Here is a 22,409-nt window from a genome sequence, read left to right on the forward strand (position 1 = left end):
GGCACTGACGAGATGCGGGGCCGCCATCTTGGAGTGGTGATCCGCTCCACTCAGTGCAATTCATTTGGCAGGAGCAATGAACTGTCAGCGCATTTCATTCATCTTACCTCACTGAATACCACTGATTTCCACGCGCTTTTTTGTCATACGTGTAGCTATGATAAAGGACACATGTTTTATTATTCATAGTTTGCTTAACAGTAATAGAATATTCTTATATGCTATAAGTGACCAGATGTCCGAGATCAAAACTGGGAATATAATCCCAGAGAAGGGGGAAAAAACGGTCAGCAATTTTTAAATTCAAGAAACTGTATGATTAGGTTATATATACATGCTACATATACAATGTATGAATACATTAGATATCTATATATCTTAGGGACCTATAGACTGTATCTCTGTTGCTGCAGCAGCAGAGTTTATTCTGTCTTGACACTTTGTATTGATATTTTCTATTACATTCTTCCCTTAAATTATCATGTTTACAGTGATTGTTTTATATGTATTTTTATGTATGTCGCTTTGGATAAAAGCGTCTGCCAAATACTTCAACATAAACATATATATAAATACCTGAAAGTCTTTATACCCCCCCTACACAATCTGGACTGTGGTCCTAACTTTTACCCCCTGTTGGCTTTTACAATCTTTATCTTCATCATTTATTTCAACTTTGTGTTATTCAAGTATGGCATTTTTAAATGTAATTAATTTCATTGACAAGCAATTCTATTATGGTCACACTCTTGTTTGCTAGCGGCTACGATTGCTCCTTCTCAACTCTGTGCTAATATTCTTTTCACAAAATTCAACCAATAGTACGTTAATGTTGAATCTTACTTGTGAAAAGTAATCCCCAGGTTTCTATTTTCAACAGTCCGCTCATTTGAGCAGGAAAACGCTGAACACCATCTTTGTTTTCTACCTGTCAACTGTCAGTTTAGGCTGGTCACCGGCTCCTCATCACCACTTCAAGATGGCGGCCCAATTTCTCGCCTCACAGCAGCCAATGCTGCGTCTGCAACATGTCAATTGAGTGAGGGACAGAAGCACAACTGCACCAGTGAGCACATGTGAGGCCAACACAAGGGGGCGCTAGCGCACCAGATGATGGATAGCAACCGCTGTTAAAGCAGAAGAAGAGGATGGTCCCTCCGGCTTGCCGTCTGTTGCCATGGATACTGAAGCTTAGTGGAAGCTCGTCCGATCTGCTAGCTCCCTTAGCCACCTTTCTTGCACACTTTTCAAGGGATACTACAGAAAGCCATGGCGTCGGGTTTAGATGCTCTTTGGGAGGACCGTGACGTTCGCTTCGATATAACAGCACAGTAGGTTACACTCCTGAAATCATGGTGACGCTAAAGTTAGCTTAGCTCCACATTCGTCGAGCAAGTGTTCGTCAAATAATGATCTCCTAATACTAAGTCCATCATTTCATTCCTATTCTCCTCCTAAATGTCAGTGTAATTACTAATACTAGGTCCATCATTTCATTCCTATTCTCTTCTAAATGTCAGTGTAATTACTAATACTAGGTCAATCATTTCATTCCTATTCTCCTCCTAAATGTCAGTGTAATTACTAATACTCGGTCCATCATTTCCTTCCTATTCTCCTCCTAAATGTCAGTGTAATTACTAATACTAGGTCAATCATTTCATTCCTATTCTCCTCCTGTCAGTGTAATTACTAATACTAGGTCAATCATTTCATTCCTATTCTCCTCCTAAATGTCAGTGTAATTACTAATACTAGGTCCATGTCGTCATCATTTAATTCCTATTCTCCTAAATGTCAGTCTAATTACTAATACTAGGTCCATGTCGTCATTCTAAATGTCAGTGTAATTACTAATACTAGGTCGATGTAGTCATTTCATTCCTATTCTCCTCCTAAATGTCAGTGTAATTACTAATACTAGGTCGATGTAGTCATTCTAAATGTCAGTGTAATTACTAATACTAGGTCGATGTAGTCATTTCATTCCTAGTCTCCTAAATGTCAGTGTAATTACTAATACTAGGTCGATGTCGTCATCATTTAATTCCTATTCTCCTCCTAAATGTCAGTGTTTACTAATACTAGGTCGATGTAGTCATTTCATTCCTATTCTCCTCCTAAATGTCAGTGTAATTACTAATACTAGGTCGATGTTGTCATTTCATTCCTAGTCTCCTAAATGTCAGTGTAATTACTAATACTAGGTTGATGTAGTCATTTCATTCCTATTCTCCTCCTAAATGTCAGTGTAATTACTAATACTAGGTCCATGTCGTCATTCTAAATGTCAGTGTAATTACTAATACTAGGTCGACGTCGTCATCATTTCATTCCTATTCTCCTCCTAAATGTCAGTGTAATTAGTAATTAAATTAGTAATGATGACATCGACCTAGTATTAGTAATTACACTGATATTTAGGATGATGACGTCGACCTAGTATTAGTAATTACTAATTACTAATACTAGGTCGATGTCGTCATCATTTAATATTCCTATTCTCCTAAATGTCAGTCTAATTACTAATACTAGGTGGATGTCGTCATCATTTCATTCCTATTCTCCTCCTAAATGTCAGTGTAATTACTGATACTAGGTGGATGTCGTCATCATTTCATTCCTATTCTCCTCCTAAATCCCAGTGTAATTACTAATACTAGGTCAATGTCGTCATCATTTCATTCTTAGTCTCCTCCTAAATGTCAGTGTAATTAGTAATTACATTAGTAATGATGATATCAACCTAGTATTAGTAATTACACTGATATTTAGGATGATGACATCGACCTAGTATTAGTAATTGCTAATTACTAATACTAGGTCAATGTCGTCATCATTTAATATTCCTATTCTCCTCCTAAATGCCAGTGTAATTACTAATACTAGGTGGATGTCGTCATCATTTCATTCCTATTCTCCTCCTAAATGTCAGTGTAATTACTAATACTAGATCGATGTTGTCATCATTTCATTCCTATTCTCCTCCTAAATGTCAGTGTAATTACTAATACTAGGTTGATGTAGTCATCATTTCATTCCTATTCTCTTCCTAAATGTGAGTGTAATTACTAATACTAGGTCGATGTAGTCATTTCATACCTATTCTCCTCCTAAATGTCAGTGTAATTACTAATACTAGGTCCATGTCGTCATTCTAAATGTCAGTGTAATTACTAATACTAGGTCGATGTAGTCATTTCATTCCTATTCTCCTCCTAAATGTCAGTGTAATTACTAATACTAGGTCCATGTCGTCATTCTAAATGTCAGTGTAATTACTAATAATAGGTCGATGTAGTCATTTCATTCCTATTCTCCTCCTAAATGTCAGTGTAATTACTAATACTAGGTCCATGTCGTCATTCTAAACGTCAGTGTAATTACTAATACTAGGTCGATGTCGTCATCATTTCATTCCTATTCTCCTCCTAAATGTCAGTGTAATTACTAATACTAGGTCGATGTAGTCATTTCATTCCTATTCTCCTCCTAAATGTCAGTGTAATTACTAATACTAGGTCCATGTCGTCATTCTAAATGTCAGTGTAATTACTAATAATAGGTCGATGTCGTCATAATTTCATTCCTATTTTCCTCCTAAATGTCAGTGTAATTACTAATACTAGGTCGATGTAGTCATTTTATTCCTATTCTCCTCCTAAATGTCAGTGTAATTACTAATACTAGGTCGATGTAGTCATTTCATTCCTATTCTCCTCCTAAATGTCAGTGTAATTACTAATACTAGGTCTATGTAGTCATTTCATTCCTATTCTCCTCCTAAATGTCAGTGTAATTACTAATACTAGGTCGATGTAGTCATTTCATTCCTAGTCTCCTAAATGTCAGTGTAATTACTAATACTAGGTCCATGTCGTCATCATTTCATTCTTAGTCTCCTCCTAAATGTCAGTGTAATTAGTAATTAAATTAGTAATGACGACATTGACCTAGTATTAGTAATTACACTGATATTTACGATGACGACATCAACCTAGTATTAGTAATTACTAATACTAGGTCGATGTCGTCATCATTTAATATTCCTATTCTCTTCCTAAATGCCAGTGTAATTACTAATACTAAGTCGATTTCGTCATCATTTCATTCCTAGTCTCCTAAATGTCAGTGTAATTACTAATACTAGGTGGATGTCGTCATCATTTCATTCCTATTCTCCTCCTAAATTCCAGTGTAATTACTAATACTAGGTCGATGTCGTCATCATTTCATTCCTAGTCTCCTAAATGTCCGTCTAATTACTAATACTAGGTTGATGTCGTCATCATTTCATTCCTATTCTCCTCCTAAATGTCAGTCTAATTAGTAATTACATTAGTAATGACGACATCAACCTAGTATTAGTAATTACACTGATATTTAGGATGACGACATCGACCTAGTATTAGTAATTACTAATTACTAATACTAGGTCGATTTCGTCATCATGTAATATTCCTATTCTCCTCCTAAATGTCAGTGAAATTACAAATACTAGGTCGATGTCGTCATCCTAAATGTCAGTGTCATGTCCACACAGGCAGATGAAAACTCGACCTGGAGAAGTGCTAATAGATTGTTTGGACTCCATCGAGGACACAAAAGGAAATAACGGAGATCGAGGTACCTTAAACTTTATCATGAGGAACTGTTATGGTTATATTCTACATCAGTGGTGTCCTAACCTTTTCTACCGAGGGCTGCATACTGAACAATGAAATACCATCACCAGGGACTCAAATCCTGCAGTGTACCCCTGCTTAAATCAGTACATGTCCAGGCCCGTCTGAAGTTTGCTAGAGAGCATTTTGGATGATCCAGAAGAGTATTGGGAGGATGTCACATGGTCAGATGAAAACAAAATATAACTTTTTGATAAAAACTCAACTTGTGGTGTTTGGAGGAGAAGAGATGCTGCGTTGCATCCAAAGAACACCATGCCTACTGTGAAGCATGGGGGTGGAAACATCATGTTTTTCTGCAAAGAGACAGGACAACTGATCCATGTAAAGGAAAGAATGAATGGGGCCATGTATCGTGCGATTTTGAGTGAAACCTTCCTTCCATCAGCAAGGGCATTGAAGATGAAACGTGGCTGGGTCTTTCAGCACGACAATGATCCCAAACACACCGCCCGGCAAAGGAGTGGCTTCGTAAGAAGCATTTCAAGATCCTGGAGTGGTCAACCCCGTATAAAATCTTTGGAGGGAGTTGAAAGTCTGTGTTGCCCAGCGACAGCCCCAAAACATCACTGCACTAGAGGAGATCTGCATGGAGGAATGAGCTAAAAATACCAGCAACAAACCTTGTGAAGACTTACAGAAAACTTTTTAACCTCTGTCATTGCCAACAAAGGGTATAAAACGAAGTGTTGGGATGAACTTTTGTTATTGACCAAATACTTATTTTCCACCATAATTTGCAAATTAAATTATAAAAAAATCAGACAATGGGATTTTTTTGGAATGTTTTTCTCATTTTATTTATATATACCCGGTATTACTTTTAACGCTATAATATATATAAATCAACTTAAAGAATATCCGTTGACAAATAGTTATACATTTCTTCTGTTATATGCCCTTTTTGTCGACGAAAATCCTGTTTTTATGGCAAAAACACAAAATATGCAACATTTTTCCCCAAAACATGTTTAAAGTGGAATATTTGATGTAAAGTAACTGGAGTCTTAAATGTGAAAATAATTCATAACACTGTTTATGGATCTTTGTTTTTTGAGCAATGACCATTAGAAAATAAGTCATATCAATATATATTATTTTTACTTTCAACACTTAAAACTCTAGATTAACTTCAGATCAATCTATCAATTATACATTTTTTATTTATATTTTATGCTTTATGCTTTTTTTGTCAAAGAAAACCTGTTAAATTTATATGGTAAACACACAAAATATGCAATAAGTATATTGCAGCTTTGAATGTCAATAATTCATAATTACATTGATTTTAATTTTAAAAAATTTGAGCAATGATCGTTTTAAAGAAAAAAAACAGCCTGCATGGCAGCTTTGTGTTATTCGTGTCAACATTTAAATGTTTTCTTGTTACATTTCACTCATTTGCTTTTGGATTCCACATTTTGTTGTTTTGGTAATAGTATTTTTGAAATGTGTCGCAGGGCATAAAAAATTAGCTGCGGGTTGCAAATGGCCCCCAGGCCGCACTCTGGACACCATTTTATTATCCATATATATATATATATACACACACATCTAATTGTGTTTTGCAGGGCGACTTCTAGTGACAAACCTGAGGATTATTTGGCATTCGTTGGCCCTGCCGAGAATCAATTTATGTGAGAAAACATTTTGACAAGCAATGTGGATTAAAATGTTGTATTGTCACCATCAATGATTATCAATAACTTTGTTTCAGCTGTGGGTTACAACTCCATTATTAACATCACAACAAGGACAGCATACTCGGTGAGTATAAAATGTAAATCTATTTTCATTGAGTTTACACTGGAACCTAAAAGGTCCAAAACAATTCTTTGTACTGGTCATCTATGTTGAAAATAATCTCTTCCAGGGTCAAAATGTTTCTAACTGTAGATTTCCCAAAACAAGGCAAATATAAGTTAACTGTTAAAAGTAAAATGTGAAAACCACTTAACTTTAATGACAAATGACAAAGTTGTAATGCAAACATTAACTGTCAAGTGTAAATTGTCACAGCTAAACTGATAAGTAACAATTCATAAATTTTTGAATGTGAGTCCACTTACGTCACATACACTACCGTTCTAAAGTTTGGGGTCACATTGAAATGTCCTTATTTTTGAAGGAAAAGCACTGTACTTTTCAATGAAGATAACTTTAAACTAGTCTTAACTTTAAAGAAATACACTCTATACATTGCTAATGTGGTAAATGACTATTCTAGCTGCAAATGTCTGGTTTTTGGTGCAATATCTACATAGGTGTATAGAGGCCCATTTCCAGCAACTATCACTCCAGTATTCTAATGGTACAATGTGTTTGCTCATTGGCTCAGAAGGCTAATTGATGATTAGAAAACCCTTGTGCAATCAGGTTCACACATCTGAAAACAGTTTAGCTCGTTACAGAAGCTACAAAACTGACCTTCCTTTGAGCAGATTGAGTTTCTGGAGCATCACATTTGTGGGGTCAATTAAACGAATCAAAATGGCCAGAAAAAGAGAACTTTCATCTGAAACTCGACAGTCCATTGTTGTTCTTAGGAATGAAGGCTATTCCACAAAATTGTTTGGGTGACCCCAAACTTTTGAACGGTAGTGTAACTTCCCGTTTATATTCTTCAGTGACTCTTAACACCTCTTGTTGAAACTAGTCCATCTTTTGGAATAAGTCTTTCAAAAAAGGCAAAACACAGGTTACTTGCCTATTTAACCCAAGTCTAGTGATGTACTGTAGTTTCAGTTCTTCCACAACAATTTGCCTTTAATTCTGAATTGGAGCATTCAATTTTAGAGCTTTCACTGTAATTAATATAGGGTTGCGCGACATTGACGATATTTGATATAAATGACATAAATATGGCCGACAATAAAGATTTTAATACTATCACTATTTCATAATAATGCAAGTTGATGACACATTCTAGCTGTGTCCCACAAATTTCACAGCGTCTTTGCTAGAAGCTAACGTCCCTCCATGGTGCAAAGCCGTGTACTAATCCCGCTTCCATAACATAACATAACAACCTCTGCTGCACGCAGAGTACAGCCGATGACAGAAAAGCCGTTTGGAAATCAAGAGGATTGATAATGCCAGACCGCAGAAAAGACAAGTCCAATCCACCGGAAATGTCAACAATCTCGGATAAATATGGAACAGTCTTGGTCACCCTTGAGGGTGTCGAGGGCCAACTGGAAAGCCTTGATGGCATCAAGGTCCAGTTGGACAACTTCATGAAGGAGATCCGTTACCTCAAGGACCAAGAAATAAAATCCCTGACCAACAGAGTTGAGGAGCTCGAGCAAGTTGGGAAACTCACCAATGTCATAGTGACTGGCCTGAAAATAAGGCCCAGGAGCTAAGCCGGTGCAACAGCAGGGCTCAGTGTGAACCCAAATGAGGAGGAGATCAAATCCGTGGAAGCTCAGGTGACAGGGTTTTTACACAAACAAGGCATCGAGATGGATTCTGGAAATGTGGATACCTGCTATAAAAAAAATTCATTTGTGATTTTTAATAAATAAATTATCACTAAATCTCTCAAAAACAAAATATATCCTCTTCAGGAGAAGGGGAATGGAAAAAAGCGTACACATAGAAGTTAGCGGGACGTCGATAAATAGAGTAAATGAACACAAGGTCATGGGGGTTAAGATAGACGCTCTACTGACTTGGAAACCACATGTGAAAGCAGTACAGTCTAAATTGGCTAAGGGTGTCTCCATTTTGTGGTAAATGCAGAAATTACTAAATCGAAATTCAATTAAAACGATTTACTTAGCTCTTTTATTGCCGCATTTACAGTATTGCGCTGAAGTTTGGGGGCACACCTACAGGGAAACTATTGAACCGCTATTTAAGCTCCAGAAAAAGGCAATTAGAATTATACATTATGCCCCATATGGAGCTCATACCAATGATCTGTTCATAATGAGTAATTTTCTTAAACTACATGATATAATCCAGGGGTCTCAGACATGCGGCCCGCGGGCCAATTGCGGCCCGCGAGACGTTATTTTGCAGCCCGCACCTTAATATGAAAATTTAACGTTAGTGTGGCCCGCAAGTTTTATATGAATGGCGCTTGACAGCGTCATACTTGCCAACCCTCCCGATTTTTCTGGGAGACTCCTGAATTTCAGAGCAACCATTCTCTCGAATGTCTGCCGATTTTCACCCAAACAACAATATGAAGGGCGTGCCGTGATGGCACTGCCTTTAGCGCCCTCTACAACCTGTACAAACAGCGTGCCAGCCCAGTCACATGTCGAATTTGGCTTCTGCTGACACACGTAAGTGATTGCAAGACATACTTGATTAACAGCCACACACTTCACACTGAGGGTGTCCGTATAAACAAGTTTAACACTGTTACAAATATGCGCCACACTGTGAACCCACACCAAACAAGAATGACAAACACATTTCGGGAGAACATCCGCACCGTAACACAACATAAACACAACAGAGCAAATACCCAGAATCCCATGCACCCCTAACTCTTCCGGGCTAGAATATACACACCAGCTACCACCAATACCCTTGCCCCCCACCCCCTCCGTGCGTCGGTTGAGGTGGCCGCATATTTGTAACAGTGTTAAAGTTGTTTAAACGGCACCCTCAGTGTGACCTATATGGCTGTTGACCAAGTATGTCTTGCAGTCACTTACATGTGTCTGCAGAAGCCTCATACAACATGTGACTGGTTGTAGAGGAGGTTAAAGGCAGTGCCATCACGGCACGCCCTTAATATTGTTGTCCGGGCTAAACTCGGGACAAATTCAGGAGAATGGTTGCCCCGGGAGGGTTGGCAAGTATGTTGCTACTGCGGGATAGCCATTCAAAGAAGGTGAATTCATTAAAAAGTGCATGTTAGATTTTTTTAAGAAATCTTTTCTTGCGGCCCAGCCTCACCCAGTTTCTGCATCCAGTGGCTCCCAGGTAAATTGAGTTTGAGACCCCTGATATAATCCAATACAGTAGCCATCAAGTTATGTTTATGGCCTCAAAAAGGGCTCTACCTGCAAATATACAGTCTGTTTCCACTCAGAGATGGTCAACATGAACTCAGGGGTATCCAGAAATTCAAACATAACATGGTGAATTCCACATTCAAGGCTCAAACGTTATCTATAGCGGGGGTGAAACTGGGGGACAATGTGAGCGGAGAAATTAAACTGTCTTCTAGCCTAAGAGTGTTCAACCTTGCGGTAAAAAATGTGTTGTTGGGAAACCATCAAAAACATGACTAATTGTTTGGACTATCTCAACTGTGGGACACAGGTGCAAAATAACTCACTGTGGAATAAGGGACATAACACACCAGACAAGGCTTCAGAAGACGAAAGATACCCAGGCAATATGGAGCGAATCTCATGGTTGCTCAATGCTATTGACAAAGTGTTTTCCAGCAGACGTCTGGGCCCGGGTGAGCCGACCTGTCCTGATGGGACCTTCTAGCCGGCTACAAGATGGACGGCTGGAACAAGTGTGGAATATGTGATTATTTACGCATCCATGGTGGTGGGCATGATTTGCCTGGGCGGTGGTCTTTTCCTGGTGTACCGCAGGCTGAGAAAGATGGGGTCGGACTTCGCTGGGAAGAGGGAAGTCCTGACCGCAATCAGAAAAATTAGGTCTGATATCGCGGAGACCAAGGATGAAATGGCCTTACTGCGTGCGGAATTCAAAAAGTCTGCTGGAGCAAAAGCTATGGAGGATGAAGAGGAAGACGAGGAATAATGAATGTAATTTCTTATAAGAAGAAGATTGACTTCCTCTCATGGAAATTTGCATTGCATTCTACAGGGGCCACTTTCGGTCTGCGCGGGGTTATCTGGACACTCAAACCACAAAACTGGAAATGGATTATAATCAGACTTAAACTGGGCCATCACGTAGACATAAATGACCACATGGAAAAATTGGTTCATGAATCTGCACAAAATAACACAAGAAGAAACGTGAATTGGACATCATGTGGACTAAGAAACCAAATGAAAACAACAACAAAAAAATAAATAAATCAATGAATCAAACTAAATATATCCATATTGGTGTATGTATACAGACTTGTCATTATCATCCATTATCATATGTTATACTTGTTCTGAAATTGTCATGTATCCATCAAATCTGCTGTTGAAACTTGGACTATATAACCAACTTATATAACCAACTATAAGTTGATTGTAAAATAGGAGCGGGACATGGATAAGCATTCTTGCTTTATTTCTCGTATCCCATGTCTGTCAAATTCCAAAGAGTGATGAAGTGTTGCTATATATGTCTGTCTGCCGGAATACATTAATTAATGTTCATGTTCATGTTCATGTTCCCATCATCACTGAAAGACAAGTACTAGCTAAACATGAAGGACAGGAGGATACAAGAAGCCATGCTCACCGCCAAGATGAGCTCTTGAATGTCAACATTTGTGGCGGATTGATACAAATATCGACAGTAACGATACCAAATATAGTATTCATAAATGGTTGATACTACAGTAATTACATAAACATTTTTACTGTCACAAAATCTTTTGGTTTTTCGCCATCCTGTGTTTTTGTCAGATTATAATTGTGAAAAATGTAATACTTGAATGGTCTTGAAAATTGTAAGTATCATTTTTGGTATGACCCATAATGCCAGTGTAACTACTTGGTATTGGATCGATACCCAAATGTGTAGTATCGCCCAAAACTAATGTAAAGTATCCAAACAACAGAAGAATGAGTGCTAATAATGAAAAATTTTTTAAAGCCAAAAATATAACAAGAACACCATCGGCTATTTTATGTTAGCATTAGTGGTTTAACAGATTACATTTCTTTGACAATTGTCTATATCAGGGGTGTCCAAAGTGCCGCCCGGGGGCCATTTGTGGCCCGCAGGTCATTTTTTAACGGCCCCACGGCACATTTTAAAAATACGATTGAAAAAAATTAAAAACATGGTAGGTGGTATAAAAGAGCAAACAGGTGAAATGTAACAAGAAAATGTCGCAATGTTTACTCTAATAACACAAAGCTGCCATGCAGGCTGTTTCTTTCTTTAAAAAATAATAATGAATCAAAATCAATGTCATTATGAATTATTGACCTATTCAAGGCTCCAATTGCGTCACATTTGAGATATTTTTGGGGAAAATGTTGCATATTTTGTGTTTGCCATATAAAAAACTGAGTTGTTTTTTTTAAAGAAGGGCCTAAAACGAACAAACGAAAAACATAAATAACAATAAAACGTATAATTGACGGATAGATCTGAAGTTGATCTCGAGATTATTGTGTTAAAAGTAAACAGTAAAAAATATATATATATAATTTATTTTTTAACACTATAATTATTTGGATCCTCAATAATTTTAATGTGATTTGTTTTTAAGTGTCATTGCTCAAAAAATAATAATGAATTAAAATCAATGTTGTTATGAGTTATTGACCTTTTTAAGGCTCCAATTATTATATAATCTCAAATATTCCACTTAAAAATTGTATTGTGTGAAAATATTGCATATTTTGTATTTTTTCCATTAAAAAAACAGGGTTTTCTTTGACAACAAGAGCATACAACTTAAATCTTTAAAACCGTTATATTGACAGAAAAACCTAATGTTGATCTAGAGATTTAAAACTTGAATAATAATAAAAATAATAATACTGAGTAATGACACATTTTTTATATTTTTTTGACCAAAACCCTTTGGGGTCCCCGGGATCAAGCCTGAGTGGAGGCCTAAATGTATATTTTTTATACATATATTGTATTGGTTTTAAAATAAAAAATATCAAAATGGCCCCCGCTTGCTTTGATTTTTCAGAGTGCGGCCCTCAGTGGAAAAAGTTTGGACACCCCTGGTCTATATGTTTCACAATTACAAAGTTTATGTAATTCGGCCCAAATAAAAATGATTGGTGTTTACGGCGGTCAGTCACACAGTCTCGTCAACACGCACACATACAAAAGCAGCCAAAGGGAAGCGACAAACAATTTGCAGTCATGTTGTTATGATAGAATATACCTTCAATGACGGCTAACATCAGCTATCCAAATTGCTATTATTAGCTAACAACACCTAAAAGTAATGTGCGAGCATGTGTTACGTACCTACGTAATTACGTGCGAGAAAGTTGGCGCCCTCTAGACATCTGTGTAAATGTTGCAAACAACCCCTTTAACAGAAGTGTTGATAGTTACAATAGAAAGTAACCATCTGGTAACAGTAAATTACCAAGTAGATTAATAATAGTTTGATAAAATAATGCAACTGAAAATATGTTATCACTGACGTCAACAGCTAAATTAGTTTGGAAATGGATCTATTGTAATTCACATAACAAATAGCATATCCTGATTCAGTATAAACTGTTATCGCAAAAGGCTACAATATATATCGCAATATCGATTTCAGGCCATATCGCCCATCCCTAAATCAATACCTTCACCAACATGTGACGAAGACCGACAAACATGCAAAGCCATGAACTGAATTATTTTTCTCCAGAAACTCCGAGGCCAGACCGAAGCCCTCTACATTCTGACCAAGTCCAACAACACAAGATTTGAGTTCATCTTCACTAACGTGGTTCCAGGAAGTCCCCGACTCTTTACCTCCGTCATTGCTGTGCACAGGTAACACATTCAGTGGAAGCTCAAACTCTGAGTCAGAAAAAAGACTTCATATTTTGGATGTTTTTTTGTTTTCTTACAGAGCCTATGAAACTTCTAAAATGTACAGAGATCTCAAATTGCGGGCTGCGCTTATTCAGAACAAAAACTTGCGTCTCTTACCAAGGGAGCAAGTTTATGACAAAATCAATGGAGTCTGGAATTTATCCAGTGATCAGGTACATCCAGCCATCCATTTTCTACCGCTTGTCCCTTACAGTGTTTTAGTTATAGAAACCAATGTCATCAAGTGTGGAGTACTTGTTGACACATCATTTCTATCTCTTAGGGGAACCTTGGAACTTTTTTCATCACAAATGTGCGGATAGTCTGGCATGCAAATATGAACGAGAGCTTCAATGTCAGCATTCCTTACCTCCAGATTGTACGTATATTGTCTTTACTTCAACTGAAAGAGCAAACATTTCCCACCAGGAGATTAGCTGAATTATATATTTGATGCGTTTTGATATCATCTTAAGTCCTTTTTAATTGTGTACAATAATACCGTGTATGCTGGAAACTGCCAGGTAATTTTCAAAAAACATGAACTATCATTTCATGTGATTGGACTCAGTTATTGTAGAAGTTCGGCTTTTACAAAGAAAATAAGGCTTGGTTTTAATTGACACTGTCAGATCATTTTTTATCATTATAAAGTGATACTTTTAAAAAGGGTCATATTATGATTTTTTTTTTCTATATTTAAAACACTTCCTTGTTGTCTACATACCATGTTATAGTCGTTCTTTTTGCATACATTTTATTTTACACACCATTTTCAAGCCGCTTCAGGATGCGCCGTTTTTTGGGCAGTCTTATTTACTGCCGCCACTTCCATTGCGTCTTCTCCCGCCTACTTTGAGGTAGTTTTTAGCGCTTCCATAGCAAGTTTACTGACAGATTTAAGCGAGAACTATACACTTTTTTTTATTTGAAATGGTAACAGCGGAGGATGTGTGGGCATGTATGTCTGCCCCACAAGAGGAGAGCCAAAAAGAACCCACTTTGGCTACTTATTGCTATGTATGGATCATCGGTTTTCCCAATTTTGTGACGTTACCAATTGTGCACATTCCAAACAGCTCGTTTGGCGAAAGTAAGAAGGAGGCAAGAATATTTTTTTTTAAATATCTCTGCAATGCTTTCATGGTTTGATTTAACATTTTCGGGACTTATGCAGATCCCAAATACACAACAGCAGGTACCAATAGATTAAAACAGTTGGTTTTGCTTAATAGGGCCCCTTTAAGGGCTGCAACTAAAATATGCTTAGATTTCCTATGAATTTCCTATGACATTTTACGTACAGTACAGCCAAAAGTTAAGACACACCTTCTCCTCATTCAATGCAATGTTTTCTTTATTTTCATGACTATTTACATTGTAGACTGTCACATCAAAACTACGAATGAACACATGTGGAGTTATGTACTTAACAAAAAAAGGTGAAATAACTGAAAACATGTTTTATATTCTAGTTTCTTCAAAATAGCCACCCTTTGTTTTGATAACTGCTTTCCACACTCTTGGCATTCTCTCCATGAGCTTCAAGCACACCTGTGAAGTGAAAACCATTTCAGGTGACCACCTCCTGAAGCTCATAGAGAGAATGCCAAGAGTGTGCAAAGTAGTAATCAGCGCAAAGGGTGACTATTTTGAAGAAACTATAATATAAAACATGTTTTCAGTTATTTCACCTTTTTTTGTTAAGTACATAACTCCACATGTGTTCGTTCATAGTTTTGATGTGACAATCTACAACAGGGGTGTCAAACTCAAATACAGAGTGGGCCAAAATTTAAAACTGAACAAAGCCGCCGGCCAAGGTTGAACAAATTAACCTTTTAATAGGGACCCAAACAAGTTTTGCATTGAATATTGAACAAGCAAGGCTTATATAACTTTATAGTGACATGCAAAATCGAGTTTCAAATAATAATAATAAAAAAATATCAATGGCATATCAAATATAATTTAAATAAAAATTGAAAAACCATTCCCAAATTATGTCGGCTCTATTGATAAACTCACTAACAACTTTGACGATGCCTTGCGCGAAATTATTGATAGTATAGCACCGCTAAAGCAAAAAAGGGCCCCTAAAAGGCGCACCCCATGGTTTACAGAAGAAATTAGAGCTCATAAATTATCATGTAGAAAACTGGAACGCAAATGGCGCGCGACTAAACTTGAGGTTTTCCATCAAGCATGGAGTGATAGTTTAATAACTTATAAACGCATGCTTACCTTTGCTAAAGCTAAATACTACTCAAATCTCATCCGCCTCAACAAAAACGATCCTAAATTTCTGTTTAGTACAGTAGCATCGCTAACCCAACAAGGGACTCCTCCCAGTAGCTCCACCCACTCGGCAGATGATTTTATGAATTTCTTTAATAAGAAAATTGAACTCATTAGAAAGGAGATTAAAGACAACGCATCCCAGCTACAACTGGGCTCTATTAACACAAATACGACTGTATATACGACGGACACTGCCCTCCAAAATAGTCTCTCTATTTTTGATGAAATAACATTAGAGGAATTATTACAGCGTGTAAGTGGGATAAAACAAACAACATGTTTACTTGACCCACTTCCTGGGAAACTTATCAAGGAACTGTTTGTATTATTAGGTCCATCAGTGTTAAATATTATAAACTTATCACTTTCCTCCGGCACTGTTCCCCTAGCATTCAAAAAAGCGGTTATTCATCCTCTGCTCAAAAGACCTAACCTCGATCCTGACCTCATGGTAAACTACCGACCGGTCTCCCACCTTCCGTTTATTTCCAAAATTCTCGAAAAAACTGTCGCACAGCAGCTAAATGAACACTTAGTGACTAACAATCTCTGTGAACCTTTTCAATCCGGTTTCAGGGCAAATCACTCTACGGAGACAGCCCTCGCAAAAATGACTAATGATCTATTGCTAACGATGGATTCTGATGCGTCATCTATGTTGCTGCTTCTTGATCTTAGCGCCGCTTTCGATACCGTCGATCATAATATTTTATTAGAGCGTATCAAAACACGTATTGGTATGTCAGACTTAGCCTTGTCTTGGTTTAACTCTTATCTTACTGACAGGATGCAGTGCGTCTCCCATAACAATGTGACCTCGGACTATGTCAAGGTAACGTGCGGAGTTCCCCAGGGTTCGGTTCTTGGCCCTGCACTCTTTAGTATTTACATGCTGCCGCTGGGTGACATCATACGCAAGTACGGTGTTAGCTTTCACTGTTATGCTGATGACACCCAACTCTACATGCCCCTAAAGCTGACCAACACGCCGGACTGTAGTCAGCTGGAGGCGTGTCTTAATGAAATTAAACAATGGATGTCCGCTAACTTTTTGCAACTCAACGCTAAGAAAACGGAAATGCTGATTATCGGTCCTGCTAGACACCAACATCTATTTAATAATACCACCTTAACATTTGACAACCAAACAATTAAACAAGGAGACTCGGTAAAGAATCTAGGTATTATCTTCGACCCAACTCTCTCGTTTGAGTCACACATTAAGAGTGTTACTAAAACGGCCTTCTTTCATCTCCGTAATATCGCTAAAATTCGTTCCATCTTGTCCACTAGCGACGCTGAGATCATTATTCATGCGTTCGTTACGTCTCGTCTCGATTACTGTAACGTATTATTTTCGGGCCTCCCTATGTCTAGCATTAAAAGATTACAGTTGGTACAAAATGCGGCTGCAAGGCTTTTGACAAAACAAGAAAGTTTGATCATATTACGCCTATACTGGCTCACTTGCACTGGCTTCCTGTGCACTTAAGATGCGACTTTAAGGTTTTACTACTTACGTATAAAATATTACACGGTTTAGCTCCAGCCTATCTCGCCGATTGTATTGTACCATATGTCCCGGCAAGAAATGTGCGTTCAAAGAACTCCGGCTCATTAGTGATTCCCAGAGCCAAAAAAAAGTCTGCGGGCTATAGAGCGTTTTCTATTCGGGCTCCAGTACTCTGGAATGCCCTCCCGGTAACAGTTAGAGATGCTACCTCAGTAGAAGCATTTAAGTCCCATCTTAAAACTCATTTGTATAATCTAGCCTTTAAATAGACCCCCCCTTTTTTAGACCAGTTGATCTGCCGTTTCTTTTCTTCTCTCCTCTTCTCCCCTGTCCCTTGCGAGGGGGAGTTGCATAGGTCCGGTGGCCATGGATGAAGTGCTGGCTGTCCAGAGCCGGGACCCCGGGTGGACCACTAGCCTGTGCATCGGTTGGGGACATCTCTGCGCTGCTGACCCGTCTCCGCTCGGGATGGTTTCCTGTTGGCCCCGCTGTGGACTGGACTCCCGCTGATGTGTTGGATCCACTGTGGACTGGACTTTCACAATGTTATGTCAGACCCACTCGACATCCGTTGCTTTCGGTCTCCCCTAGAGGGGGGGGGTTACCCACATATGCGGTCCTCTCCAAGGTTTCTCATAGTCATTCTCCGACGTCCCACTGGGGTGAGTTTTTCCTTGCCCGTATGTGGGCTCTGTACCGAGGATGTCGTTGTGGCTTGTACAGCCCTTTGAGACACCTGTGATTTAGGGCTATATAAATAAACATTGATTGATTGATTGAATGCCTCTTTTCTATTTGCAGCCTTCTGAGGTAAATATTAACATTAACTTTTTCCACAGGCTAATAAATTTGAAAATAAAATAACAATGAATAAACCAACCATTCAGGACTTTAAACTGCTCAGTTTGCAACACACTGATCTAATCTGATGTGCCCAAGCCAGATACCTGGCATCTTTTCTTGGATGCTAGTTCATTAATGTCGGGGCTCAGGCTTTGAGCTGAGGCAACCTTCATTATCGAACGAAGGTGTTCATCAGTCATTATATCTCGTGATCAAACAGGACCACATTCTTGGGGGCGTGCCTTAAAGGCACTGCCTTAAACGTCCTCTACGAGCTGTCGTCACGTCCGCTTTTCATCCATTCTAACAACGTGCCGGCCCAGTCACAAGATATGTGCGGCTTCTGTAAGCACACACACATGAATGCAACGCATACTTGATCAACAGCGATACAGGTTACACTGAGGGTGCCCATATAAATAACTTTAACACTGTTAGAAATATGCGCCACACTGTGAATCCACACCAAACAAGAATGACAAACACATTTCGGGAGAACATCCGCTCCGTAACACAACATAAACACAACAGAACAAATACCCAGAATCCCAGGCAGCCCTAACTCTTCCGGGCTGCAATATACACCCCCGCCATCCCCCCCTCCGTGCGTCGGTTGAGGTGGGCGGGGTTGGACTGGATTAAAAGCGGACGTGACGATTTTAGGTAGGGGCACTGAAATTTGGGAGTTTCCCGGGAGGGTTGGCAAGTATGAGAATTAGCGGTGAATGCAGTGTTACCGCGGCACTGCCGCTGTATATAATCGGCGGGCCAGCTCTAGTGTTAATTTGATATTGCCTCAAGGGCCAAATAAAATTACACGGTGGGCCAAATTTGGCCCACGGGCCACAGTTTGACATCCATGATCTACAATGTAAATAGTCATGAAAATAAAAAATTGAGAAGGTGTGTCCTAACGTTTGGCCTCTACTGTTGTCTAATGTTGCATGTGGGATGTTTTACGTATTTATTTTTCCACCTTTTCCTCTTAAAGTGGTCTATCAGAATAAGAGACTCCAAATTTGGTTTGGCTTTGGTGATCGAGAGTTCCCGCCAGGTCAGTTGTTTTCATCACAGGCGTTTGTTTACCTGTTTGTTCTCTGGCCAGTAAATAATAATGTGTATTTTTGTTGTTGCTTGTAGAGTGGCGGCTATGTGCTGGGGTTTAAGATTGACCCTGTGGATAAACTTCAGGATGCTCTTAAAGAAATCAACTCGCTCCATAAGGTGTTCTCTGCCAACCCCATCTTTGGAGTGGAATATGAAATGGAAGAAAAGGTCATCAAATATGAACTCTAAATAACCTCTGTTCCTTTCTGCTATTTTTTCATGATCTCAGTTTGAAAAGAGAGTGTTGTTTATTACAGCCGCTGCCTTTGGAAGAAGTGACCATGGAGCAGCATCCGGATGATGTGGAAATTGAGCCTGACGAGCAGACGGATGCTTTCACTGTGAGTGGGCCTGTTTGCCTTCCTCACTCAGCTTCATGTTCCAGCTCTCAGAATAGCTGCTGACTAACCACCTGCCGCGTCACCAATTATTTTAGAAAGTGACACTCGAATACCATAGCGACCAATTTCATAGTCAAAATATAGTATTGACCATGTAACACATTAGGTACTCATGTCGTTCATATCTAAAAATCTAAACAAGTGAATTCAGTTTTGATCAAATTTTAAACAACTAATTTATACAAACGTTTGCTTGCCCACAGGCCTATTTTGCTGATGGCAACAAGGTAAGTTCACACAACATACATTACTCATGTACTTTAGTACAAGATCTAATACACATCCTTTTTGTTGTTTGAAGCAACAAGACCGTGAACCCGTTTTTTCTGAGGAGCTGGGCCTCGCCATTGAAAAGCTGAAGGAAGGATTCACTCTCCAAGGACTGTGGGAAGTCATAAACTGAAATGATATTGATCAATGATGTAATCTCTATGCTTGGGGTGGGTCACCATATGTACCTTTAGTGTAGGTGTTCAATGTGTGCCCTCTCCTCAGAGACTATAATGTCATGTCAACAGAACACAGATGTTGAAAAAAATGCACACTGATGTTGAAAAAAAATCTCCATTCACACAAATGGAGTTAAAAAAAATATCAGTCCACATAAAAACACCTAATGTCAAAACACCACATTTGAGCCAATCAGAAACCTGAAAACACGCACGTCTGCCGCTGCAGGAAAATGAAAACCAACACTAATAAGTCCCTCGCCACATTGCATTTTGAAGTTTGCAGCTTTATTCTATCATGGATTTTTGTTTTTTGGCCTAAGTTATAATTTTTCATAAATACAAATGTCTAAATGAACTAAAAATATCAATACTACAGTAATATTGGCCACTAGATGAAACCAAAGTGATCATAGCGCTGTTCAGTATCGTGGCCACTGATTGGCTCAGCCTTAAGCAGCATTACTATATTGGATTAGGAAAATGTAAAGGTGATCATGTGGATGGTATTTCATGTTTACAAGCTCTAGTAGTGTAAACAAAACTTATTTAGAAGGTCATGAATGTGCAGAAATGTATTTCCCACAGTCAGGCCTGGAACAAATGAAGCAAGGGATTACTGTACATTCATGATTGGCTGTGTTTCAAAACAAATACTTTTAGGACACAAACGTAAAAGCTCCATTTCACCAGTCTACACACATTAAAAAAGATGCGTTTTTAAATTATTCAAACAGATTTGGACATGGCCTATTTCTCTCGGGGACTCCCCAATAACAAATATTTCTGGAGTTTTCTTCTCACCAAAGACTTTCATCAGAAACTAAAAATCAATCAATTTGGCTTTTGACATAATTGACATTAGCTTAGAAGCTTTAAAAAAAGTTATTTTTCTTAAGCTGCTGTGCCTCCCTTGAAGCCTTCTAGCATCTCCCAAATATAAAAAGCACACAAAAGGCCCTTCCAGGTGATCCCACCCATTGTCTTTGAAGATATTGTGATTATTATATTATATTTTTGTAGCATAGATAGTTTTTCATTGTAGTGAATATGTGCACGGCAGATTTATTGTAAACTGACTTGTGTATTGAGTAAAATGAAATGTGTAAGCTACTTAAAGCAAATAAATTGATTTAAATTAATGCTGTCAAATGGTTATTTATTTAATCAAACTTTTAAGTTTGGTTTAATCGTGATTAATCACAGGTTATTACTCACTTGCATTATTTAAATTCTATCCAGCAACATTTTTAAAATGTTTTACTTGAATGTACATCATTTATTGAAACCTTGGTAACAGTTTAAAGTCCCAACACTTTATTTTCAAGTGAAATTTCCCAGCAAACACACCAGTCTTCTCACTCATCTCTTTACTGACCTGATCACTGACCGTACAACAACCCCTACCTACCGCCTTTCAGGTAAGTGAAAGGAGCATGTACAGTCAAAATAAATTGTGTGATAGATCAAGTACATATATATACATGATTAATGCAATATTTTTTTGTGATTAATCACATGAGTTAACTTTATTTCTAACAGCCCTACTATATACCCATCTGTCTTCCTGTTCTGTCTACCCTGTCAATTGTATGTCTGTTCTAGACCGTACTGAAAACCCATTTTGTTGTACTTTTTAAGTGCAGTGCCAATAAAGTTCCAAAAGTAGTTAATAGGGCAACAGCAGAAGGCTCAATTTTAACATTATTATTAAAATCTGTTTTAGATTTGAAAAATAATAGTTACAATTTTGTATTATTTATATGTATGCATGTACAAAAGCCCAAAGCAGTGAAGTTGTCACGTTGTGTAAATGGTAAATAAAAACAGAATACAATGATTTGCAAATCCTTTTCAACTTATATTTAATTGAATACACTGCAAAGACAAGATATTTAATGTTCGAACTGGTAAACCTTTTTTTTTTTTTTAAATAAATCAGCTCATTTGGAATTTGATGCCTGCAGCACGTTTTTAAAAAGCTGGCACAAGTGGCAAAAAAGAGTGAGAAAGTTGAGAAATGCTCATCAAAGACTTATTTGGAACATCCCACAGGTGAACAGGCTAATTGGGAACAGGTGGGTGCCATGATTGGGTATAAAAGCAGCTTCCATGAAATGCTCAGTCATTCACAAACAAGGACGGAAAGAGGGTCACCACTTTGTCAACAAATGCCTGAGAAAATTGTTTAAGAACAACATTTCTCAACCAGCTATTGCAAGGAATTCAGGGATTTCACCATCTACGCTCCGTAATATCATCAAAAGATTCAGAGAATCTGGAGAAATCACTGCACGTAAGCGATGATATTACAGACCTTGGATCCCTCAGGCGGTACTGCATCAAAAAGCCACATCAGTGTGTAAAGGATATCACCACATGGGCTCAGGAACACTTCAGAAAACCACTGTCAGTAACTACAGTTGGTCGC

General features: G+C 38.2%; 2 protein-coding genes across 2 annotated transcripts in view; one reads left to right on the forward strand and one right to left on the reverse strand.

The window, feature by feature from the left end:
- Positions 1 to 22,409, reverse strand: part of fastkd1 (FAST kinase domains 1) — a 154,316-nt gene that overhangs the window by 69,171 nt on the left and 62,736 nt on the right. The window lies entirely within an intron of this gene.
- On the forward strand, positions 1,164 to 21,107 carry bbs5 (Bardet-Biedl syndrome 5). Its single transcript, XM_062069845.1, has 12 exons — positions 1,164 to 1,331; positions 4,544 to 4,626; positions 6,257 to 6,322; positions 6,403 to 6,452; positions 13,195 to 13,322; positions 13,402 to 13,537; positions 13,648 to 13,743; positions 19,013 to 19,075; positions 19,162 to 19,296; positions 19,386 to 19,469; positions 19,733 to 19,756; positions 19,831 to 21,107. The coding sequence occupies exons 1-12, from the start codon at positions 1,270 to 1,272 to the stop codon at positions 19,930 to 19,932; spliced, it is 1,029 nt and encodes a 342-aa protein (XP_061925829.1). The 5' UTR covers positions 1,164 to 1,269; the 3' UTR covers positions 19,933 to 21,107.

This window comes from Entelurus aequoreus, linkage group LG14, assembly GCF_033978785.1.
Source record: "Entelurus aequoreus isolate RoL-2023_Sb linkage group LG14, RoL_Eaeq_v1.1, whole genome shotgun sequence".
In the NCBI taxonomy this organism is placed as follows: Eukaryota; Metazoa; Chordata; class Actinopteri; order Syngnathiformes; family Syngnathidae; genus Entelurus; species Entelurus aequoreus.

What these genes read in the sequence shown, in the direction of transcription:
- bbs5 (XM_062069845.1), top strand. Translation starts at nt 1,270, where the DNA reads ATGGCGTCGGGTTTAGATGCTCTTTGGGAGGACCGTGACGTTCGCTTC. An exon ending in TCCGTCATTGCTGTGCACAG is followed by an intron (nt 13,323 to 13,401) that starts GTAACACATTCA and finishes GTTTTCTTACAG; the next exon opens with AGCCTATGAAACTTCTAAAA. An exon ending in GGAATTTATCCAGTGATCAG is followed by an intron (nt 13,538 to 13,647) that starts GTACATCCAGCC and finishes TCTATCTCTTAG; the next exon opens with GGGAACCTTGGAACTTTTTT.